Source organism: Cuculus canorus, chromosome 2 (genome assembly GCF_017976375.1).
Source record: "Cuculus canorus isolate bCucCan1 chromosome 2, bCucCan1.pri, whole genome shotgun sequence".
NCBI lineage: Eukaryota > Metazoa > Chordata > Aves > Cuculiformes > Cuculidae > Cuculus > Cuculus canorus.
This window is the reverse complement of record NC_071402.1, coordinates 135,661,364-135,683,293: the sequence shown is the minus strand read 5'-3', so window position 1 is coordinate 135,683,293 and position 21,930 is coordinate 135,661,364. Positions and strand designations below refer to the sequence as shown.

The window sequence follows — 21,930 nt, the reverse complement described above, 5'->3', positions numbered from 1 at the left end:
AGCTCAGTACAATCAAATATATGTGGGTTATTTCAGGCTAACAACAATGTAAGCCGGTCCCACCAAAAATAATGTCACCACCTGACATGAGCCATTAGATGAAGGGTGTATTTTGCATATTCCCAAAGGCTTCCCAGGTTCACTGTCATGTCTCTCCTGAATGCTGTTGTTTATAATCTGCTTGATCCACTTAACTGGAGGCTAGATATATCCAATTGCAACCTTTTGTAAAACCTGAGTTAAAAATTGTTATCTACTTAGTTTCAACATGTAACAAAATATCGGTCACAAGTTCCAATTAATTTCTAGCTCAAATAAATGGGAGCTTTCAAATAAGGATAAAATCTGTGTTGGTGTTTTAAATGCCCTAAGTGGGCAAAGAAAAATTAAAAAGAACAGATTAGCAAAGTTATATTTTGCAAATGCGTCCCCATATTTCCAGTATTTGGATATGCTTAATGTCATTAATACACTGAATTTTTTTTACTCTGAATAATTTAGAAAGATAAAGTAAATGCTGAAGTAGTATATTATTTTTCCTATAGAATTCTAGCTTGTGCTGGTTGTTAAGTGGCATTTAGACTTAATCAAACCTAATTTATTTTTAATAAAAGCAACTATATTAAAGCAACTTTATTTGCAGCAGTAACATTCAGAATACTTTCAGTATTTCTGCAAACTTTAGTTATTTTATTTCTAAGAAGTAATTTTGTCATGTGCTAAACTTGTTAGAAGATTTCCATAGAGATAACTATGGATTATATTCCTAATAGTAGTAGGAGGTAATGTATTATTGTTAACAAATGCAGGGAGGAGACCGCTGGTCCTGACTTCCCTTCAACACTGCGTTGCTTCAGAGGGAGAGCAGCACGCCTGCTCTTACCTGTCATACCCTGCAACAAGTTATCACTCAGAAATAACAATGGGATTGGGAAATGTGTGTTGTGCTGACCTATGTGCAGACTCCAATAATTCCAAAAGGAAATAAAACCTTCTCTGCAAGTATTAGTGCGCTGCAGTGGGTGTGCTGGTAGTGTTAATATTGAATATCCTCTAAAATTAAGCAAAGATTATAAAATAAATTTTCCCTTCCCTCCCCTCCCCTCCCCTCCCCTCCCCTCCCCTCCCCTCCCCTCCCCTCCCCTCCCCTCCCCTCCCTTCCCCTCCCTTCCCCTCCCTTCCCTTCCCCTTCCCTCTCTCGCCCCTCCCACTCCCCCTCCCACTCTCCCTTTCCCCTTCCCTCTCTCGCCCCGCCCTCCGCCCGCACTGCCGGGGGTTGTAGTCGGAAGGGCGGAACTACGGTTCCCGGCGGGCGGCGGGAGGGCGCTGTCACGTGCCGTCGAACATGGCTGCCCCGTGCGCGGCGGGGCCGCACAGGGGCTGCTGAGCGCTTGCGGGGCGGCGGCAGACCCAGTCCCAGACCCATCATGCAGAAGATCAAGTCGCTGATGACCCGGCAGGTGAGCGGCTCGGCCCGGGAGGGCGGTGAGGCGGGGGGCGCGCTCTCCCTGCGGGCACCGGGCCCGGGGCGCGGGCATCGCCCTCGCCTGTGTCACGTCAAGTCGTGGTGGCGTTTGCTTATTTTTCTGTTTAAACCAAGACATGGAAGGACGGACAGGTGCCGGCACGCAGCTTGCGCCATAACAAGCGCTCTGGCGTTAAAGATGACACGCGTGCCCTGTGTCTGGCTTCCTTGCTTCCCGTATAATTTTATCATATGCCTAATACATGTTATTTATCCATATGTTATTTTTCTCTAGTATTTTTCCGTATATTATTTATCTGTGTTATTTCATAGAATCACCAGGTTACAAAAAGATCTCTTGGATCATCGAGTCCAACCATTCCTATCTGCCACTAAACCATGTCCCTGAGCACCTCATCTGCCGGTCTTTTAAACACCTCCAGGGGCAAAGGGGACTAAATCACCTCCCTGGGCAGCCTCTGCCAGTGCCTGATGACCCTTTCTGTGAAATATTTTTTCCTGATATCCAGTCTGAACCTCCCCTGGTGCAGCTTGAGGCCATTCCCCCTTGTCCTGTCCCCTGTCACTTGCGAGAAGAGGCCAGGACCCGCCTCTCTACAACCTCTTTTCAGGTAGTTATAGAGAGCAATAAGGTCTTCCCTTGTCCTTATTTGTGTTACTTATCTATATATTACATGCATAATTTTATTATACAAATAATTTTATTACATGCAGGGCCGTGGCACCGTAACCCGGCTTTGTCTGACAGCAAAGGTTTTGGGTCAGAAGAAAGGCAAGCTTTCAGAGCTACTGGGGAAGTATGTGAGAGGGCAAATATTAAATGTACGCTAGAGTACTTAATGGATTCCTGTCAGCCCGCTTCTCTGTAGTGCTTGTCTCTAGGATTATGTAGATCTAGTCTGCATTTGATCCAGTATTTCTAAGGTTATGACCCTTTTTAAAGGAGTGTATTAGAAGAGGATCTGAGTCAGTTATATATATGAAACACCTCTAAAATTAAGTCTTATTTGCCCAAATGTCTAAATCTGAAAAGTTAAAAAATCACTCGAGTTACCTACCACATCAGATATTCTAGATAGTTATAGAAAATCATGAGAAAGGGAGAAACTGAGCTTTGTTGGTGTGTTTTTGTTTTATTTTTGGTTTTTTTTTTCATACACTTATGTGAGAGGCAGGGTTAAAAATCAAATAGTCATAGAATTATAGAATGCCAGGTTGGGAGGGACCTTGAGGATCATCTGGTCCAACCTTTTTAGGTGATAAATAGTTTAAATGACATGGCCCAGAACGCTGTCGAGCCGAGCCTTAAAAGTGTCCAGTGTAATCTACCACTTCCCTGGGGAGACTATTCCAACTGTTCTTATGGCTTAAAAATGGACACTGGCATGCAATCTGGATTTCCAAAATAATGTTCTGCTCCACTTAAGCTTTGGGAAAACACTCAGTTTTCAGCTGGATTAAGAGGAGTTGTGGGAAGCCTGTCTAGCGAGGAAGTGTTGTGATCTGAAAATGATGACACTTATGCAATTTTCAGCCTTTGGGAAGGACTGAGTTCCCTTTAGCATTTGATAAGTGAAATTTTTTACTGCTTCTGAAGTTAAGCTGCTAATACTACAGATTTCTGAGAGGAAGTGTGGAAGGGATTTTGTGAAGTACAAGAAATTGCAGCAGTTGCTTTGGTTGTTGTTTCTTTGAATTTCCGATGCATAGAGGTGAGTCACCAAAGGGTGGTAACTGGAAGGGGAGGATGTTTTGAAATGATGTGCAGGGAAATCTGAGAATTAAAACCAAAATGAAGAGGTTTTGCATCCTAGGAAGATGAAACAATTGTAAAATATAGTAGTTGCTACAAAAGTGATGAACTCATAAAACACTTTTTCGGTTTCAAAAGATAAATATGAACTTATCGCATCATGCACTCACATAGTAATTTAATAGGTCATTTTATTTCAAAGGAAGTGTAGGTACCCAGGGCCTGAAAGGGAGTTGGAAACAGTACTGTTAGCTTCAACCACAAGAGTAGGAGGGAAGTCTGCCTGAAACTTGTGGCTCACGTGGGCAACCTGCAGTCTCAAAAGAAGCTGCAGTCAAAACTGCATCTGAAACATTAATGTTTAGATTCACCTCTGCCTAGGGATCTAGTGGAAAATGTGCTAAGCAGCACATTCTGTGGTATTGCTTCATAAAATTGTGAATGTGCTGGGCATTCAGCCAACACATACCCAACTGGTTAATTGATGCTTCCTCTATAAAGCTTCACACTAAAGTGTATTCTATTTATGTGGATATATGTGTTTTAAAGAGTTATTAGAAAAGCAGCTAATGTGGATTATCCATCTTTTTCAGTGTAGTTATGCATAAGGAAAACCAGTCCTAATAGTGCTATGTGGTAAACAGACAAATATCCCATCAAGCAAAGATAGTATAATTCTTCTGCAAAGTAGGTAGTGCTTAACTTGAGTTTGATTATTTGATCCCATTAAACTGGTAAGTTAGTTGAATGAAGTTTATTATGTTTTTTGGACATGGGCTTTTTTAATTTTAAAAATAACATCTGGAAGAGGAGAGGGGGATGTAAGTGAACTTTATGGTGGGAATACTAGTGAACTGTACTGAAAAGGTACAGTTGGAAATCCTTAGATGTTTGAGAAACACCAGGTAAGACTCGTGCAGTTGGATTGCAAGGTACATAAAGTAATTGCTCTTCACTTACTATTGAAATTCTTTTAAAGGGTCTAAGAAGTCCTCAAGAGAGTGTTCATGACCTCAGTCCTATTGAAAGCTTTCGGATCCCTACTAAGGTATGGTACACAGTCCTTCCACTACTACCTCATTCATTTTTAATTTTATATCTAGAAGATACTCGGTTTTTAATTTTTTTTTTAAACATGGAGTTTGTTGTTGTTCTTTTTAACAGTTTTACTTCTTACTGAAAACCTTTAAACTATTTTTATGAAAGAATTAAGAGTTGTGAAGCAAAGCAAGTCGCTGACTCAGAATGAATTTGCATTATAATTTCTTTCTGGGAACTTTTGGGTTGTCACTGAATGCTGATCTTAATATTATCTAGGTTTCCTGCTGGAATGAAGAAAAAAGAAGAAGAAAAAAGAAAAGTGTTATTTTTTTCACTTTGGAATCTAGATGCTATATGGGTAGCTTGTGTAGTTCTAGTCTTAACATTTACTCTCTTCATGGTTTTGGTGAAATAAGTGTATTTTGTAGTTTCACGGTTTTAATCTTCAGCATATATAATAACTTAATGTTCTACTTTAAATGTTATGGCTTTGTAATAATATTTTTTTTTTTTGGCCTTTTTTGGGTCTTGGTACTTAAATGATGCCAGCTCACTCTTGTCTCACAAATCACACTGAATAATCTGTGTGTAAATGAACAATTGTCGTCATATTTGACTGCTCATTGTACCCTGTTGGTATGAGTGGACGATTCACAAGACTTGCTGTGGATGTTATTTATTATGTTCTCCTGATTTGGTCTTTGCCTTTAACCATTGAGATATGTAGGTTACTGACTTGAATTTTGAATTGCCTTTTTTACAATAGTTTTAAAAAAACCAGAAGACCGCTTGTGTTTCTTTGTCTCTATATAAGTTACTGTGTAGTATGTTGCTTGTGCTGAGACAGACCTGAAAGTCTTTTAAAAAATCAAGTATTTGTATTTAAAAAATCAAGTAACGATCTCTGAATTGGTACGTAATGCTCTGTTAAAAGTGGGAAATATGTTGATTTCAAAGAGCAAAAGTATTCAGTTGCAGCTACGTTTTCAGAACTGTCTCATCTCCACAGCTTAGATTTCAAAATTGCGGATTCCTGCCACCCACTGATATCCAGTTTCAACTGTCTTTTGCCAAGTTGACTATCCTGGTAAAAGCAGATGTAAGGTATCTTGGCTGGGTTTCCGTTCTTTTAACAGTTAGATGTTTTATGTCTAGTAAGCCTACACCTTGTGTCAGTAACAATGGGAAAGCAAATACCTGTCAATAATTTAATATTTTAATATGTTTGTCAAACATTTGTTATGTGAAAACACTGTTCTGCAGCGAGCATCTCCTTGTAGTTATGACTCCTTTGCCTGAAAAGACAAGACAAGACTGCATCAACATTAGAACTTGGCACCTGATTATTTTTTTTAAAGCTGATGAAATATGAGTATTAATCTCTCCTGTGCCACAGAATAAGACTTCTATATTTTTTGGTCTTCTAATATGCTTTCTTTCCTTCCAAATGTTTTAGGTGAGTAATTCTCAAAATTCTGAGTTGCTTACATCAACTTTTTCCTGTTCAGCAGGCTGTGTTGAGTGTAACGCTTATAAAGTTGCGTGACTATCTGATAAAATAAAACATCAGATCACCAGACTTTTGAGGAAAATTATTGTGTTTTGGTCAGTTTAACTCCTGGCTATGATCCCAAGCCGTTTGTCACAGCCCTTTTCTTTTGAAGGAAGGGCTTGTATCGTTTATGCCTCCTTAACTTTGCTAAAACCTTTGTTGTAGGATGTTACTTCTCAAATGATGAGACATTGGATGAGTCACTGTAATATTTCTCTTGTCACTGTGAGAATACATTCAGGTATGCTTTTTTGAAAACCAGAGTGTTTTGGAGTGCAGAGGAGGGGTTATTGCCCGTGTTCGTGGTTATGAGTGACCATCAAGGAGATTAGGTTTCAGTACTGCACAGAAGTTGAAACTTGTTAAGCTTTTGGATATTGGTATTTGTTTTAAACTGAAGCTCTAGTCAATGGCGTGACAACATACTGGTGTCAAAAATCAGACTTTTGTTATAGGATCAAGCACCTTTGCTGGATATAAGCTAATTATTACCTTTGATAATTATTTTGTAATAATGGACAAGTTTGGTAAAGCATATTCGCTTCTGAATGCGAAAGTAAAGACTAAAGAAAAAGTGCAGAGTTTTAAAGGGAATGAGTAAAAGCATAACTTCAAACTGTTGCATACTGCTGTTTGAAAGCATGTGTGTGAGTCTCTGATGCCACATTTTAATAACTGTTTTTGCTTGTATCTTGAATAACAAAAGTCTGAAGCTCACTAGCCAAATACTGTTTTGATGTTAGAATTGTGATGCTGCACTTTCATCATCACACTTTCACGTTCAAAGTGGTATCACCAGATTGATTTAGGGCGAGTGCTACTTTAAGTTTCAAAAGCTGAGTTAAAGCTATAGAGCAGTATACAGAATGAAAGGCTAAATTACTGGAAAGAGCATGAGCCATTGACAGATAATGCTAACTCTAGGAACAAACACATGTTTTTAAAATGGGGGGCTGTCACAGTGGTTTGGTGGTCAAATGGCAAATACGGAGCACAGGAAGATGAATATGTTTATGTTGCATCCTCTGAGAAGAAAAGCAGCAGAATTTATTTGGCTCTTGATACCTGAAAGTTGCTGGTTTGCTCACTGGAGGCCTGCTGGCGATCATGTTAGAGCATGTTTTTTATTTATAAACAATGAAATTATTTGAAAAAAATTCCGTTTTCTTCCATCATATGAAGGCAAATCGTGCTTTGCTTCCTGTTGTAATACATACTCATACCACCAACTCAGTTACACACAGAATGAAGTGTCTACGTGTTTAAGTATGTGATGTAGTCTGTAAATAAGGCAAATCTGAACTGCAAGGCTAGATTTCTAGAAGAGAAAGTTGTTCGCAGTGGGATTTCAATCTTCTTTGATTGAGATACCTTACGTCCTCTGTGTGCCCTGATCACTCCAGAGGAACTGTAATTATTTTTTAACCATTCTGTTACTGTCAGCTTTAGCTAAATATTATTAGCCCAAGCTAATAAAAGTTTTGTTTAGTAGATTCTGTTACAAAAGTGTGAGATAGGTAATTTGTTCACTGATTTCAAGTGTGTTGAGTTAATGAGTTCACTTTGAATTAGGTTGCATTTATCTTGATGATAGTCAGCTCATATACTATATACAAATATTAGTTGACTTTGTGGCTTATGGTGGTAAACAACACTGAAAGTTTATTTTGTAATATTTTTCCTATAGATACAAAAGGGTGACTTTCTTAGTCTGTGTGGGATTCTGTGTCTCCAACAGTGGCTGAGCATATTTCAGGAGTGCATTAAGCACTGATGTCACAAATATCTGTTCTGTGGATCAGGCTTTGTTGTTCTCTCTGTCAGGATAATTGTTTTCACAGTGTAATGTTTGTTTTGGTGGAGTGAGGGCTTTTTAGTTTTTGCTCTATATACATGCTGAAGAAGGAAAGATCAAAAGAAGTTTCTGGGCATTTCATATGAAAGATAAGGGAGTAACTCAAACTTCTCTGTGGAATTGCCTTCCCTCACTGTGGATTAGTTGTGGGTGGGGGAGGAGGAAGAAAAAATTTCGAGGTGTATTTATGTAGTTATACATAGAGTGTGAGACATAGATCATATATGAATATATATAGATAAATGGAAAAGATTGTGTGTGTGTATGTATGTTAAAAATACTTTTATACATTATTTATTTCATGGTGGTAGGACATTGCAGCATACCTGTTGATTGAATCTGTTGAGCAGAGCCCTCGTCCTGGTATTTAGGGTTAGCTTTTAACATAGGTGTTCATATATAACATAGAACATAACATAGGTAACCAAAGTTCACGATGGAGGGATATAAATTGACAGTGTGGTTTTGGCTTATGACAAAGAGTGAGGGGCTGTGTCCAAATGAGTACAGCAGAGACTTGGCCCCTGGCACTTCCTTTGTAGATGCGCATGGGCTATTGCTGACCTTCAGGTTCTAATTAGATTAGAATCTTTTTAAATGGGTTTTTATTTTTCTGACTGTTAGCAGTTAACTTTTTTTAATTTCTTTGCTTCCCAAGTCTTTTGGTTGATGTGACTGGAATGCAGAAGGTGTTTGCTTCAACTCTTTCCCAGTAATGCTTCATTTAACAGAGCAATATTGGTTTTGGTGTTATAGACAGTGTAGAAAACAGGGAGAGTGGGAGTGTGACTTACTTGGAAATAGCTGGGTAAGTCATCTAAAACTTGCTGAACTGCATTTCAGATGAGTCTGCAATTAAATGGCTCTTCTGAAATATATTTCAAGGAGTTGCCACAGGCTCCTGGAACTGTAAACTTCTATTTCCAGAGAACAGAAAGGCAAAATGTTGTGTGTGGATGGCTTCTTCAAGTACGCAAAGCTGTCAGACGGATAGGGTTTTTCTTTATTTTTTTTTTTTACTCTTTCTCTCCCCTGAAAATGTCTTTCATCGATCTTTTTAGGTGGCATTATGAAAGAGAGACCTGCTACTTAGGGTTGCACTAATCGTAACCTGAAAGGGAGTATATTTCACTGGATAATTTGTCTTTCCATGAAAGTATCCAAAGTACTGGCAAAAAAATGATTGCACATTTGGTATCACAAGTGATGCAGTTTTTATATAAGAGGTGAAGTCTCTTGCTAAACAATACTGTAACCTCAGAAACAGCATCTTGGAAGACTGTTGGCCCATTATTGCTTGGAGACTTTGTGTTGCTAAACGTGTATTAACCTGGGCAGGTGGATTGAAGTGAATGCCGTGGGGTCCACCTTGCCAGTGTGCTGCCCTTTCTGATATCCTATGTATCCAATTGATTCAGTTTAGCAATGGTGAAGTTCTCTACCTGGTTATCATCATAATTCTTTCTGTTCTGATTTTTTTATAGGTTCTTCTGTCCAGAATAGCACTTCAAATTGCTGAATTTACATAAAATTACTGAAAAATGTATTTTAATGTTAGCTTTTTTTTTTTTTTAAAAGGCATATACTGTAGTGGAAATAGTTACAAAAGTTTTGAGGTGGAAAAGGGCCTTGAGGGGTTTAATAGAGGTTCTCTCTCGCCCTCTACAAAATGCATGAGTACAAGCTCTGCAGTGCTAAGTCTGTCTTCCCCTGAGTCCCCTGAAGCTATGGGCTTCATAAGTATGTAATGAAATGTTTCTGTATCTCTAATTGAAGGGATGACAGAAATCTAATATCAGAAAATAAACTTTAGCCAAGGATTTTTGCTTCGCTCAGTGGTGTTTGAATAGGTTGGCCTTGAATGTGTTAGGTATTTGAAACTAGTGGAGCGTGAGGGACTAGAAGCTGCAGTTCATCATGGCAAAAAGATTGATGGCAGACAGTGTAATTTATACGGGAGCTTAGGTTTATCCTAGAGAGTTGTTCTCACTAGACTGCTTTGCTACAAGGAGTGGGCAAGATGAAGAAAACCCTTGTCCATTTAATGAATATTTTCCTAGATAGTTTTTTTGGCAAGAAACACTGAGATGAATGATTTTTCTGACACAGGATAAAATGATTTTGTAGTGATTTTCCTTGCCGCATCAGCTTTATTTTTGTGCTGAAAAATGTGGTTGTCTTGAAACAGAAAAAACCCCTCAATTTGTTGTAAGAAGTTAAGCTAACCTATAGAAGAGGGATATACAGCCTAGAGCTGCCATTTGTTAGAAAGTCCAGAGTGAAATAATTTTTTGTGTGGACAGGAATATTATTTTACAGGCATATTTATTTGACAGGAATACATATGGTTAGATAATAGATTGATTGTTTTATAAATGAAATTATTGCAAGAGTAGTGTGCCATTAAATCTAAATATGTGTGTCCTCTGCCAATCCATGTGCCCTCACATGATGGAAACTTCAAACCTGTAGATTAAAAAGTTGGAAAAGACACTAAAGATGCTATTTTTCAAGAATCTTTTCATTCTCATCCCTCATAACCTGCACTCCTCTCCTTTTTGCCTCATGCTCTTAGTGAAGCTGAAACGCGTGGTGGAAGGGTATCACTGCTGGGTGAATCATGTGGCTGGAGCTAAGGGACTGATTTGCCTGTGTGTAGTCCTGCTTGTCTCTTCGGTGCCGCAGGCTCTTCCCTGCTGGCTTCCTGCAGCCTGGTTCTGGGGGTACCATCTGTCTGCTGGCAGTGCCACCCAGGTAACCCAGCCTTTGCCTTAGAGCAAGGTGCTGCTGTGGCCACTGGCGCTATGGGCTGGCTGAGAGTAGGAGCGTGCTTAAAACCCATTTTTAAGTGTTTGTCTCAGGAATAGCATAATTTTGCTTCATAGTTATTGTTTATTATTGTACTATTGTTATTTATGTGAGAAACACTTATTCACTGGTAAAATAAAAGACAAAGTCTTTGAATCAAAGGTAATAATATTTTGATTTTAAAATTCAGCACTGAATTGGATGCCCTTCTAAAAAAGGCATCCCATCTTACAGGAGCAGTAGGTATATATAGGAGTTTTAGATAAAGGAGCGTGTAAAGTCCTTAAAGAATGTTTATTTTTTTTAGGTTATCCAACCATGTCTGGAGACTCCCTTCAGGTTATCTCCTGACCCAAGACAACTATGTCTTGCAAGTCAATTAAGCACATCAGTAAATTCTCGCAGCCCTAAGACAGGTTATCTCTTGACCTAAACCAGCTACATTTTACAAGACCATTAAGCATATCAATAAATTCTTGTAACACTAAGAGAGTATTTATTCTTTCAGGTTATTTATCCATGTCTAGAGATTGCCTGCATGTTATCCCTTGATGCAAGACAGATGTATATGACAAGATATACATATATATATGGCAACATGCAAATCAGCTGCAGCAAAACTTATCAATTAATTCTCACATTTATATGTCCACGCCTCCCCTTGCCCTGCCTGCTGCTGGGTGCCTGGGGATGGAGCCAAGCTACTGCGCTGCGGGCGGGTTTCTCTGTCAGGCTTTTTCAGAGGGGCGCTCTGCAGAGATCGGAGGCCTTAGGGGTGAGGAGGGGGTTGGCTCCTCGATGGCTTTTCCCCGGGTTCCCCCTCTGCCCCATCTCCCTCGCAGCCGCTGCCAGAGCCGCTGCGGCTCTGCCCGCACTCCAGCGGGTGGCGCCCGAGCACCGCCCGCGTCACCGAGGGGTTCCCACCGCTCGGGGACACAACCTGCTGGAAATCCGGTTTTATCTGTATCGGAGCCGTTGTTTTGGTTTCTCCCCCCCCCGCCCCTCCCACCCCTCCTTTTCTTTTGGTCTTTTTCTGCTAGAGGTATTTTAAAGGAGCGGTGGCTCCTTCTGATGCTCCTCCAAACTGCTCACTCATCACCCCTTGGCTGCCTCCAGTTGTGTAGAGATACAGCACCCTACTTTGTGCTTAAAATGTTGCTTTGCCTTGTAACCAGTCATAGAGTGATTTGGGTCGGAAGAGACCTTAAAGATCACCCAGTTCCACCTCCCCTGCCATTGGAGGGGCGACCTTCCACTGGATCACGTTGCTCAAAGCCTCCTCCAACCTGGCCTTGAACACCTTCAGGGATGGGGCATAACATGTATGCATTGACCTTATTTCAGTTGATGTATGAAATAAGGAAGTTAGTGGCTGTTTAGTTGATTAATCTCAAATCCAATGCCTCTAGCTGGTGAAATAAGCCCTTGAGCTCTTGGAGATGAAAGAAGTGGCACGTTGTCCCACTTTAACAACTGGGCATTGTTGGGAAGGTTGGGATCTTTGTGGGACACCAGTACTTTGGATCACTTCACCAGGGTTAAATTCCATAATCAAGCAATTTGATCCTTTTAGTCTTGATTTTTGTTGAAAGAATATCTTTGCATGTCTTACCTTTGAGTCTTTAATAAAGGATTTAAATTTCTTTGATCAATGAGCCTTCAGGAGAGGACTAGTACTACTTGAAATGTTCAGTACACGAACGGAAGAGGAGGTATAGGCTTGGCTTTCACTTTGTTGCAGTCAGTAGAAGCAGCTGGGTTTTGGAGAAAACCTTCCAGAGGAGAAGGTAACAGCAAGTAAGGTGATGCTCACCTCTTAAATACTAGCTTTCAGAAAGCTGAGAGTGCATCTCTTTTTAAGCCACTCTACTAGTTTGAGAAAAATCTCAAATCTGTTAATTTTGTGCAAAGAAGGCAGATCTGTTCTGGAATTGCTGGTAAAAAATTCAGGTGTTCAATGATATGACTTTTATTAAAGTGAATTCTGAGGGCTGAGTGGAAATTGTATGCATTTGTAGTTATGCTGTCTGGCCTTATATTTACAAAGATGGTTCTAATGGTTTAAAAAATTCAGGGTTTGCTTGTTATCTTTTTTTTTTTTTTTTTTTTGATTCTGGATAAATAGCCTGGCAATTTATTTTTAGGTTATTATGAAATTTTCTGAACTTCAGGAAGAAAACCTGTAGACTCAAGATGCATTTGTGCCATAAATGTATTGATGAAGAAGCGTTCAAGTGATCTGCAACACTGAAGTCTTCACTATATTCTTTGAAAAGTTTTAAATATCTTGCTGTTTGCAGTGGGAGGAACAAGCTTCGGTGTACTGATCTTTCTGTTCTTTGCCATTGCTTTTTGTACTAATGTTGTAAATGGCTTTTGAAAAATACTTGTTTTGTTAAAAGATTTTTTTCTTGTTATGATGTGATAGTACATCATGGAAATCCTTTTTCTTTTGTGAAGGAGGATCTCAGAGAACTATGTGAAGAACCAACTGATCCTCAAGCTCAGCAAGAAATAATTAACAGCATTGAAGAAGTTTATTTTTCCAGTGATTCTTTTGATATTGTGAAGTATGAATTAGAGGTAAATTGTCCCCTTAAAAGAAAAGACAGAGGGTCAAAAATATATGCTTATTTCAATGACCTATTTTTTATTTTGTTTCTTATATCTTGCATTAATGCGAAACTGTAGAATCCTGCCTCAACTTGCAGTTGTGTGGAGCTTCTAGCTCAGTATTTGTATGGAATCTCTTTTTTTTTTAATGTCGTAGAATTAATACCAGTTGTGCTAACAGGTGTTTCATAACTTAAACTACTGTGAAAAAGCTGAACTATTTGGAGGGGGGGGGAAAAGTTTTATATCTTGGGTATATTATCTTGGGTATATTTTTAGCAAAATGACTGAGACATAATTTCAATGATTAGGTGGGTTGTGTGTTTCATATATGGCTTAAAATACAGTGATTTTGAGGTAATTATCATATTCTATGATGTAATTATGGTAATACATTGTCTTAACACTGATTTCTTTCAGTATCTGTAATTTGAAATAATAGATTAATTCTGCAAATTAGATTGCAGATGTTCTAAGAATGTTTCTTTATCGGAATTGACTGGTTGGTTGATTCTACATGTGTATGTAATGTCCTTTAGTTTCTCACTGAATTTAATTTGTTGTTTACACACAGAGGCTTCCTCCAGTACTTAGTCTTCAAGAACTGGAAGAGTACAGAGACAAATTAAAACAACAGCAAGCTGCTGTAAGTAAAATTGTTACTGCTGTACCCTCAGGCAATTTGTTGTATTGTCTATAAGAGTAGATAGCGGTGTAACTGAAGTAGTTTTGGTTTCTTAAACGCTTTAGATATTTAGTGTTTTTTTTACTTAATATTATGTTTTGTGCTTTTATGGTGGGTAATCATATACTTACATAAAATTATTTAAATAAATCTTGATGCTAAATATTGTAACGAGCAAACGTGCCAACTCTTTCTTTAGAAATTTATCTTTCTGAATCTTCAGCTTTTCCTATGTGCTGCAAGGATGTTCAGTGCAGTGCTGAATACTGTGATAGTATAGTTTTTTTTGAGGGATTTCTGGCAACATAAATAGTTTTTAAAACTCTTTCCTTAGGGTTGCTATTTTCTTTTTTTTTTTTTTTTTTGTTAATCATCACAAGGTTTTTTAGTGAGTGCTGGTACAAAGTTATTATGTAACAAAACAAATGACATGTAACAAAGAGTAGTATCTGTAATTTACTGGGGGAAATTGGATTTGCAGCTTCTGAATGGTGCTTTTTACCTTTCAGGCTTTTTTGTTTTCTAGTCATATGTTGACTCTTGATTCATTCCTCTTTTAAAGATGAATAATATGGTACAGGAACTGAATGTATTACCCATGGCATCTGGGGAGTACCTGCAAGTGAAATAATAGTAGTAGTCCTAGTTCTTGTCCGAATAAAATGTACACAAGAATAATATTTGATCATTAACAATACATAGAGAATAAGTTCCTTCTGCCTAAGATTGCTTTTCCCAGAATCAGTGTATGAGATTTTGTAAAGTATTAGTGAGAAGTTGAGCAAATGAATATTCCATGTTTCTCACCAAGAGATAGAAGGAAAGAAGTTGAAAACCGGTGTTGGTTTTTGCTTTTGTGTTGGTGTTTTGTTTGGTTGGTTTCAGGTTTACGAGGGCATGTGTTGGTGACCTAGTTTTGCAAGGAAATACACTTAAGGCTGAGGCAACCTCATTGACATGTGCTGGGTAATCCTAATGTGTGTTACATCAATGCCTTGGCCATTCTACCTGCCTGGTGGGAGCTGTCTGCGGCTAATGGAGTAGTTTCAGTGCATGGCTGCTCCTGAAATGTGTAAACTGGAAAGTGCACGCATCTAATGAGTAATAGGGGTGTGGATGAACCTGTATTTCCAGGAAATATGACCCAGATATTTCTTTCTTTTAGAAAAAAACAAAACAAACAAAAGCCCCCACAACCTGAACAAAAACTGTCAAAGTCAAAACTTTCAACAAAAAACATGTCTGGTTCTCCATGGAAGATAGTTAACTTTAGCTTGTACTCTAGCAGTAGCATAAGTAGAATGTGAACAGTTGTAGTGTTCCATATTATTTCTGTTGTCTATTTTACCGTGTTCTTTAACAAGCAGAGAGGGAAGGGATTAATTTAAAAATGCCCACTAATTCCTGGATGGAACTGTAAACATGTTTCTTACCATGCTCCTAAGGGAAGCTGATAGTATTCTTTAGGACTTTTTTACTTTGTTGTGGTGTATTTATTAATACATTTGAAAACTACAGAACCAAATGATACAGAAGCACAAACTTGTTGTAGAACTTTAGTATAGGAATTGCCTAATTAATTGAGCTTGCTATGTGTCACATGTAATATTCTTCTCCTTAAGGTATCTAAGAAAGTTGCGGATTTGATTCTAGAAAAACAGCCTGCATATGTTCAGGTAAGACAACTAACAGTCACTTTTAAAGAGTAAACCACTTCATTTTGTGCTGTTATAATGGTGCTTTTATTTCACTGAAGATTAAATCTGATATAATAATTTGTTAGCACAGATGCCAGTGCCTCCTTGGAACTAGCTGTCTATGTGTGCTAAACCTGTGTGTATAGAGTGAAAAGAATCAAGGGCGTATTGAGCTGGAGGCCCCGGGAATGATAAAGGCTTTGGCACGTGACCATTTTAGGAAGCATTTCTGGAAATGTGGATTCACAGGCTTATGATGGACTTGAAAAGGAGCTTCTCTGGTGACTGTGTTTAGGAATGACTTTTGGATTTTTATTTTCTGTAAGAGAAAACAGCAATGACCTTTCTGAAGAGCACTTAACCAGAAACCTGCTGCTAATCTCAGGCAGTTGTGAAAAGAAAGCATTTGAAAGACTGACCTGGAAATAGAGCCTCAATATGTCAAAGATCTTGGAGAGTAAAAGAAAGCAGAACTGCTTTAAATGCTTGCAGTAGAATATTGGCACAGCTTCTCTCCTTGCTCCCAAAACATCATTGGAACAGCTAGTGTAATGATTATCTAAAGAGAAGGTGCTTTTTTTTCTTACTTATTTATTTTTAATAATGCCCCTGTACATTTGATCAACTTTGCCTGATTTTGTCTGATCATCCCAGGAAGCAACAGTGAGAATTCTGAAAAGTGAGAAATTTGGATTGTTGTCAAAATATTACAAGAGTTATCCTGTGGATAATCCTGTGCTGTTGGATAATTCTTTGTGTGTACAGCACCGTGCCTATGCATTGTCATACCAGTTGTTATGGCAGTTTGCATTTTGGTCAAGAATCTGGAGGGAGCGTGGGAAGGCAATGCTCTCTCCGATCCCTCTCTGATCCCTCTCCCTCTCGCTGTTCAATGCCTCCCTCCCTTGCATCCTGCTTCTCAGCTGATAACACTGTTGCTGCAGGCTGGAGTTTGTACCCTCTGGGTGTTAAGCAATATTAGATGTCATTGAGCTGGAATTACTTTTTTATCCAGAGAGCGCAACTTCCTCTTGTGCTCTCTCGTGCTAAAGGCCCACTGGGTAGAAGAAGGAGTGCTTCTGTGTGAAGGAAAATGAGGGGTTGAGCATTGTGTGTGTCATCTCCTGCAATAGCTGGTGGAAGAAAAAAGACTGCAAGGGTAATATTATTTCAGTTTTAGTTAAAGGAGTTGAGTGGGGGGTCTGTTGCAGAAGGAGGCTGGGTAGGTGCTACAGTGGTCGAGTCTTTGTAAGATAGCATAGAGGCAGACAGAAAGTGTAATTGTACGGTATTGAATCCTGGTATAGTTTTGCCTTTGTGCAGGAGGGATGTTCAGGATTGATGAAGCTGAGTGAGTGCTGCTTTTTCTGAATCCTGCAGCTTCACTTCAACCCCCTCCCCCTCAATGCATAACAGTCTGTGGAGAGTGTGCCTCTTGCATTTTCCTGTATAACGATAATATTCTTATCCCAGAAACATTTTAGTGAGGTGCACGTTTTATACCAAGTTCTTTCACATGTTCCCAAAAGACAGTTAAAAATCCATCGTGCCAGTAAGAAACTTTGAAAAATGTTTCTCAAATGCACATTTGCATGGTTAAGTTAGTAATCCTTCAGTATTACTTCTGTTCATTGGCTTGCATGGAGTTATTCTTGTCAGTAGACTTAACAGAGATTTCTGGTGGGCATCTTGGGACTCGCTTTCCCACTGACTCATGAAATGAACTTCCTGATGTGCCGTGGGTACTTCATAATGGCAGCTCCAGTTCAGTGTCCCATTACAGTCATTAGAAGAAGCAAAAATGCAGTTGGCTGTCTCCTGGATACATTTCCATAGTGCAAAGGGAAATGTGGGGAAGTTATGTTCTGCACCCAGTTCCTTGCATGAATTACTGGTCTAAGAGGCACTATTATGGGCTTAAAAGGCATGGCACAGACAGAAGGCAAGAGGTTAGAATTTCCCCTTCTCCCTAGAAGGAAAGTCATGTTTTAGGAACAGCTAATGAGCAGAAGATTGACTTTGAGAACAGCAAAAATGTATTCAGCCCTAAATGCTGGATTGAAGACTCCCTCTCTGGGGACCATTAGGCTACACTCTTTCCCTGAGCCTCTCCATCCAGTCGTGCTCGAAGCAGAGATCTTACAGAAGCTTTGCAAGAGGCAAGACTGGAATGGAGTTTGTCCTTATTGTATGTGTTTCCTCATGAAAAAGGCAACAATGGCCTTTTGAACAGCTCTGACTTTTGTGAAGTATGGTTTCAGTGAGAAGCAGGTACTGAGGGAATAAATAGCCTTTGGGTTTGGTTTCTTAAGATATTATGCATATCAGCAACTAAGCTGTCATTTTTCCAAAAGTGACATTATTAGCGTAAAGGAAGAACTGGTTTTGGTGAAAGGCACAGCTCGGTGGTTTGTCAGAATTACTTGTATCTTTGGAGACTGACCAGGAGCTGATCTTAAACTGAACTAAACTTTAAATTTGTCTTTATTTGTCATACCTTTAGAATTATACAGTCAATGTATTTTTTTTTAAAAGAGTTGGGAGTATGCCAGGCACTTCACAAAGTCAGAATCAAGCTAAATTCAAGTCACCTGTGCTGAAGAGTGTTCAGCTCAAATTCAACAGGATGCAATTAATGTTCATTATGGAGTGACATCAAGTGCTTCTAAACAAGAAAAAGCTGTGTGAAACATTCCACCCCTCCCCCCAGTGTATTAATGCAAATTAAACTCTGTGCTTCTGTCCCTGAAGCTTTGATCATGTTATTGTGGTGCACTCTTAGTATGGAGATTCTTTGGCTAAAGAATCTATTTGGCTAAGGAATTCTTGTGTACAGCACATAAATACAGAGGGTCCCACTGTAATGAAAAGGGATTTCAAGTATCTTTCTTCAAAAGAGAATTGTATTTTAAAGGATAGTTTATATACAGGTTACATTCCAGTACTTAGCCTATATAAAAAATTATGAACCAAATAACAGATAAGGTAACCCTACAAAGTCATTATAGCATCTCAAGAGAAACTTACTAATCACTAGTCTTCTGTGATGTGTAGCATGACTTTAACTTGTATGTTTATTTAACCTGTTGTCTCTCTGTAGGAACTTGAACGTGTTACATCGTTGCAGGCTGGCCTTCAGTTAGCAGCTGTTATTTGCACAAATGGAAGAAGGTATCTTGCATAAATAATGGTAGAGATAGAGGGAAAAACTATTTAAGACAAAATCTAAATCTGGGAAGTTTGATGGTATTTCCTATTTATGTGCTGAATGGAATTAGCAATAGTAGTTAAAGATACTGAAACAAATACTAGCTGCTTTCTCTCTTGCAGCTCACTTTTTCAGCTGGGAGTTCTCAGTAACCTGTTGAGATACGCGGTTGATCCACAGACAAGTTCTGCAGAAGGGAAAACATAAGCTTCTTAGTAGCCTGTTGGTATCATCTCAGTTTCTGTGTTTCCCTAACAATGCTGACAGTCTTATTTTCTAGCATGTAATTTGGTGGATATGGTAGAATTTATTAGAAAGAACTTTTATTTTACATATTACTGAAGATTATGTTTATTTTTAACTTACGCAGACACTTGAATATAGCAAAGGAAGGCTTCACACAAACCAGTTTGGGGCTTCTTGCAGATCAAAGAAAACGACAGTTGCTTATTGGATTGCTAAAGTCTCTGAGAACAATAAAAACACTGGTAGGTACAGTTGTTTTTGTTCAATCAAAAAATGCTGTTCTTAATTTCTGTGTAGTTATCACTTTTTTTTTTTTATTTTTAGCAAAGAACTGATGTACGTTTGAGTGAGATGTTGGAGGTAAGTCCCTGCCAGACTATTATAATTTGACGCTATTCTAACTCTACTTTTGTAGGTCATCTTAATTTTGTCCCTTCTTTCATTCCCTTTGCAAACAGGCTGTGGTGTGTGCGTGTGGTGAAATTATACTTTTATTCTTTTTTTAAACATTGCGAGAAATACTTCGTATCAAATTAGATGGCCCCTGTGCCAGGGTGGGGTGGGAAGAGTACATTTTATCAAAGACTGAGTCCTGCCTTTAGATCTGAGCACTCAGGCTTGACTTAGTGCATTAAGAGTGCTATGGAGTCTTCACTCCCCTCCCTCCCTTCCTTTAATTTATGCTTCTTTTCTGGCCTTAGCTTGGTATTTGGAAGAAAAAAGATGGTGAGCTTTAGCTGATTGTTGATATGCTGTGTCTGGATAAAGTAATTCCACTGGTATATCGCTGTACAAATTTATATATGGGCTCCCCACTTAGTATTTTATTTCTAAGTGTAGTAGCTTCTCTCCTTATTCATTAAGTCGGCTTTTTAATAGTCAGTTATAGAAAACATTGTACCATGCAGGCCATGACACTGAAAATTCTACTGACACAGTGTATGTACTGCCTAAAAATTCGGTAGGTACTGTGCAGAGGAAAAACAAGATTTTATCTTAAGGTGATTAAATTGTATGAAAGACAGCTTCAGGATTTTCTTGACAACTGTATTTTAATCATGTAGTGTAGCAATTTTGACTTGCTAGTTTGCCGACTATTTATAGCTAATAGTTCATGGAATGTCATTATGATAATCTCTAGTTACTAAATTTGGAAATTGAGTCTTAATAATCGTAACTCTTAAAATTCTTTGAGTTTAATTCCATCTTGGGTAATACACTTTGTCTCTGTGCACTTTGCTCTTCTTTATCAAGCAAGAAGGTATTAATTTACGGGGTTATTATTATTAATCTACGTTACCTTCCGCTCAGTAAGCCTTAAGCAATGATGAGCTTTTCATTTATGTCCTTTATTTTTTTGCATAGGAAATCAGCTCTTCACTGTCTACTTACCTTACCCACAGAGGCGTGGGTGTTGCATGCACACACCGACCCTAATGTCTTATTATCATAATCTGCCAGTGATTTTTAAACACTAAGGGCTGGGACTGCCCTTTCTGGCTAAGTGCAGTTTTAGAGCTGTGCTCAATGTCTGCTCCCATTAAGGTGTTCTAGATGTTAGTTAATTTATTTCCTTTACTGCATGAACAACTTGATAGTTTAGAATATGCATGAACACTGTTAGTAGCCATTCACAGACAAACACTTCGATAGGGTTCCCAATTGCAAAAAGACCAGACATGAAGCTATACTACCTTACAGGGGTGAGCTGCATGTGGAATCTATTAGTATTGTATGTATCCATGCAGGTTTTCTGCTTTGAGCTTTGTTAGATTTAATGGAGCAAGTACTGGGATGGGGAAGGATGCAAAGAGCTGTTAATACAGCAATTTCAGAAACTCCTTTATGATAATAGCTGAATATAAATTGCCCTTGCATTTTTACTCTTCAATCAATGACTTTGAAATTCTGGTAACAGCTTTGCATTTGAGCTTTCAGAAGCATGTAATATAACGAATGTAATTAGGATAAAAAAGGGAAGCTGTTAACTATTAAAAAGGGGTTTCCTTCCTCCCAGAGCCTTTCTGGCCTTGTATCTAACAGAATACAAAAACCAAGGTCCTGCCCATGTTCTCTTAGCAAGATCCTATTTAGGTTTTTGGGTTTTTTTTGTGTTTTTTTAAATATGTATGTTTTGCTTCTGGTTTTGTTGTCGTGTCTTCATGCACTTCCTTATTGATCTGTCTACCTATTGGATATTCTTATAAATTAGGACATTGTCTCCATGTTTTTTTTTCTAAAGCATATTCTTTTTTTCCTGGGGCCTTTTGTAAGACAGTTGTCTTTAAATTACTTTCTAATTAGCTATAGAATGTGTCAATCTAAATAGTGTTTATTTAGGCATAATGCTGGAGTGTCTCCCTTGTCTCTTTTTGGGTTTTGTAATCTATGGCAAAAGCCTGCCAGTGCCTGAAGTCAATTCTTTCCTTGCTCATTAATAGATCATATGGTATGAGCAAAGGCTTGGAAGTTAACTGAGAAAATGTTAGTAGTTTTATAATAAAAGCTTCTGATATGTTTTGTATGAATGCATAAGTAAACTAAACTGATTCATTTGCATAAGGTCATACATAGTGTTTTCACATATTGCTAACATGTCAGTAATTCTAATCTGGTTGCACATTAAGTTCTGCAGTAGAACTTCACTCATTTCCTTTAACTTTATTTTATAGAGGTAAAAGAGAAAATATTTTGGTTTTGATGTTTATATGTAAGTATGCAAGCAATAATAGTTGTTAAGTGTTTGCTTCAAAGGCTGAGTAAGCTTTCCATTGTATTTTATCCTAAGGAAGAGGACTATCCAGGAGCTATTCAGCTGTGCTTGGAATGCCAGAAAGCTGCCAGCACTTTCAAACACTACAGTTGTATAAGGTAAGTTGACTTTGGGTAGATTTCAGCTTCTGTGTGATTTTATTTGTAAGTAGTATAAAACCGCAATCATTAAGCCTTACTCTCTAAAGCAGCTTTGATTGAAATTTAATTTTCT

At 38.4% G+C, this 21,930-nt stretch overlaps 1 protein-coding gene across 2 annotated transcripts in view; it reads left to right on the top strand.

Moving 5' to 3' along the window:
* The first annotated feature begins 1,295 nt into the window (after window positions 1-1,295).
* The window catches only part of VPS50 (VPS50 subunit of EARP/GARPII complex), a 79,978-nt gene continuing 59,343 nt past the window's right edge, over window positions 1,296-21,930 (top strand). The window contains exons 1-9 of one of the 2 annotated variants that reach the window (XM_054058769.1): window positions 1,296-1,460; window positions 4,219-4,287; window positions 12,956-13,078; window positions 13,683-13,754; window positions 15,416-15,469; window positions 18,591-18,661; window positions 19,069-19,186; window positions 19,269-19,304; window positions 21,733-21,815. In XM_054058769.1, the coding sequence (XP_053914744.1) occupies window positions 1,428-1,460; window positions 4,219-4,287; window positions 12,956-13,078; window positions 13,683-13,754; window positions 15,416-15,469; window positions 18,591-18,661; window positions 19,069-19,186; window positions 19,269-19,304; window positions 21,733-21,815 (659 nt within the window). In that variant the 5' untranslated portion in view covers window positions 1,296-1,427. The remainder of the gene's footprint in view (window positions 1,461-4,218; window positions 4,288-12,955; window positions 13,079-13,682; window positions 13,755-15,415; window positions 15,470-18,590; window positions 18,662-19,068; window positions 19,187-19,268; window positions 19,305-21,732; window positions 21,816-21,930) is intronic. The other variant, XM_054058770.1, reaches the window with a different exon arrangement.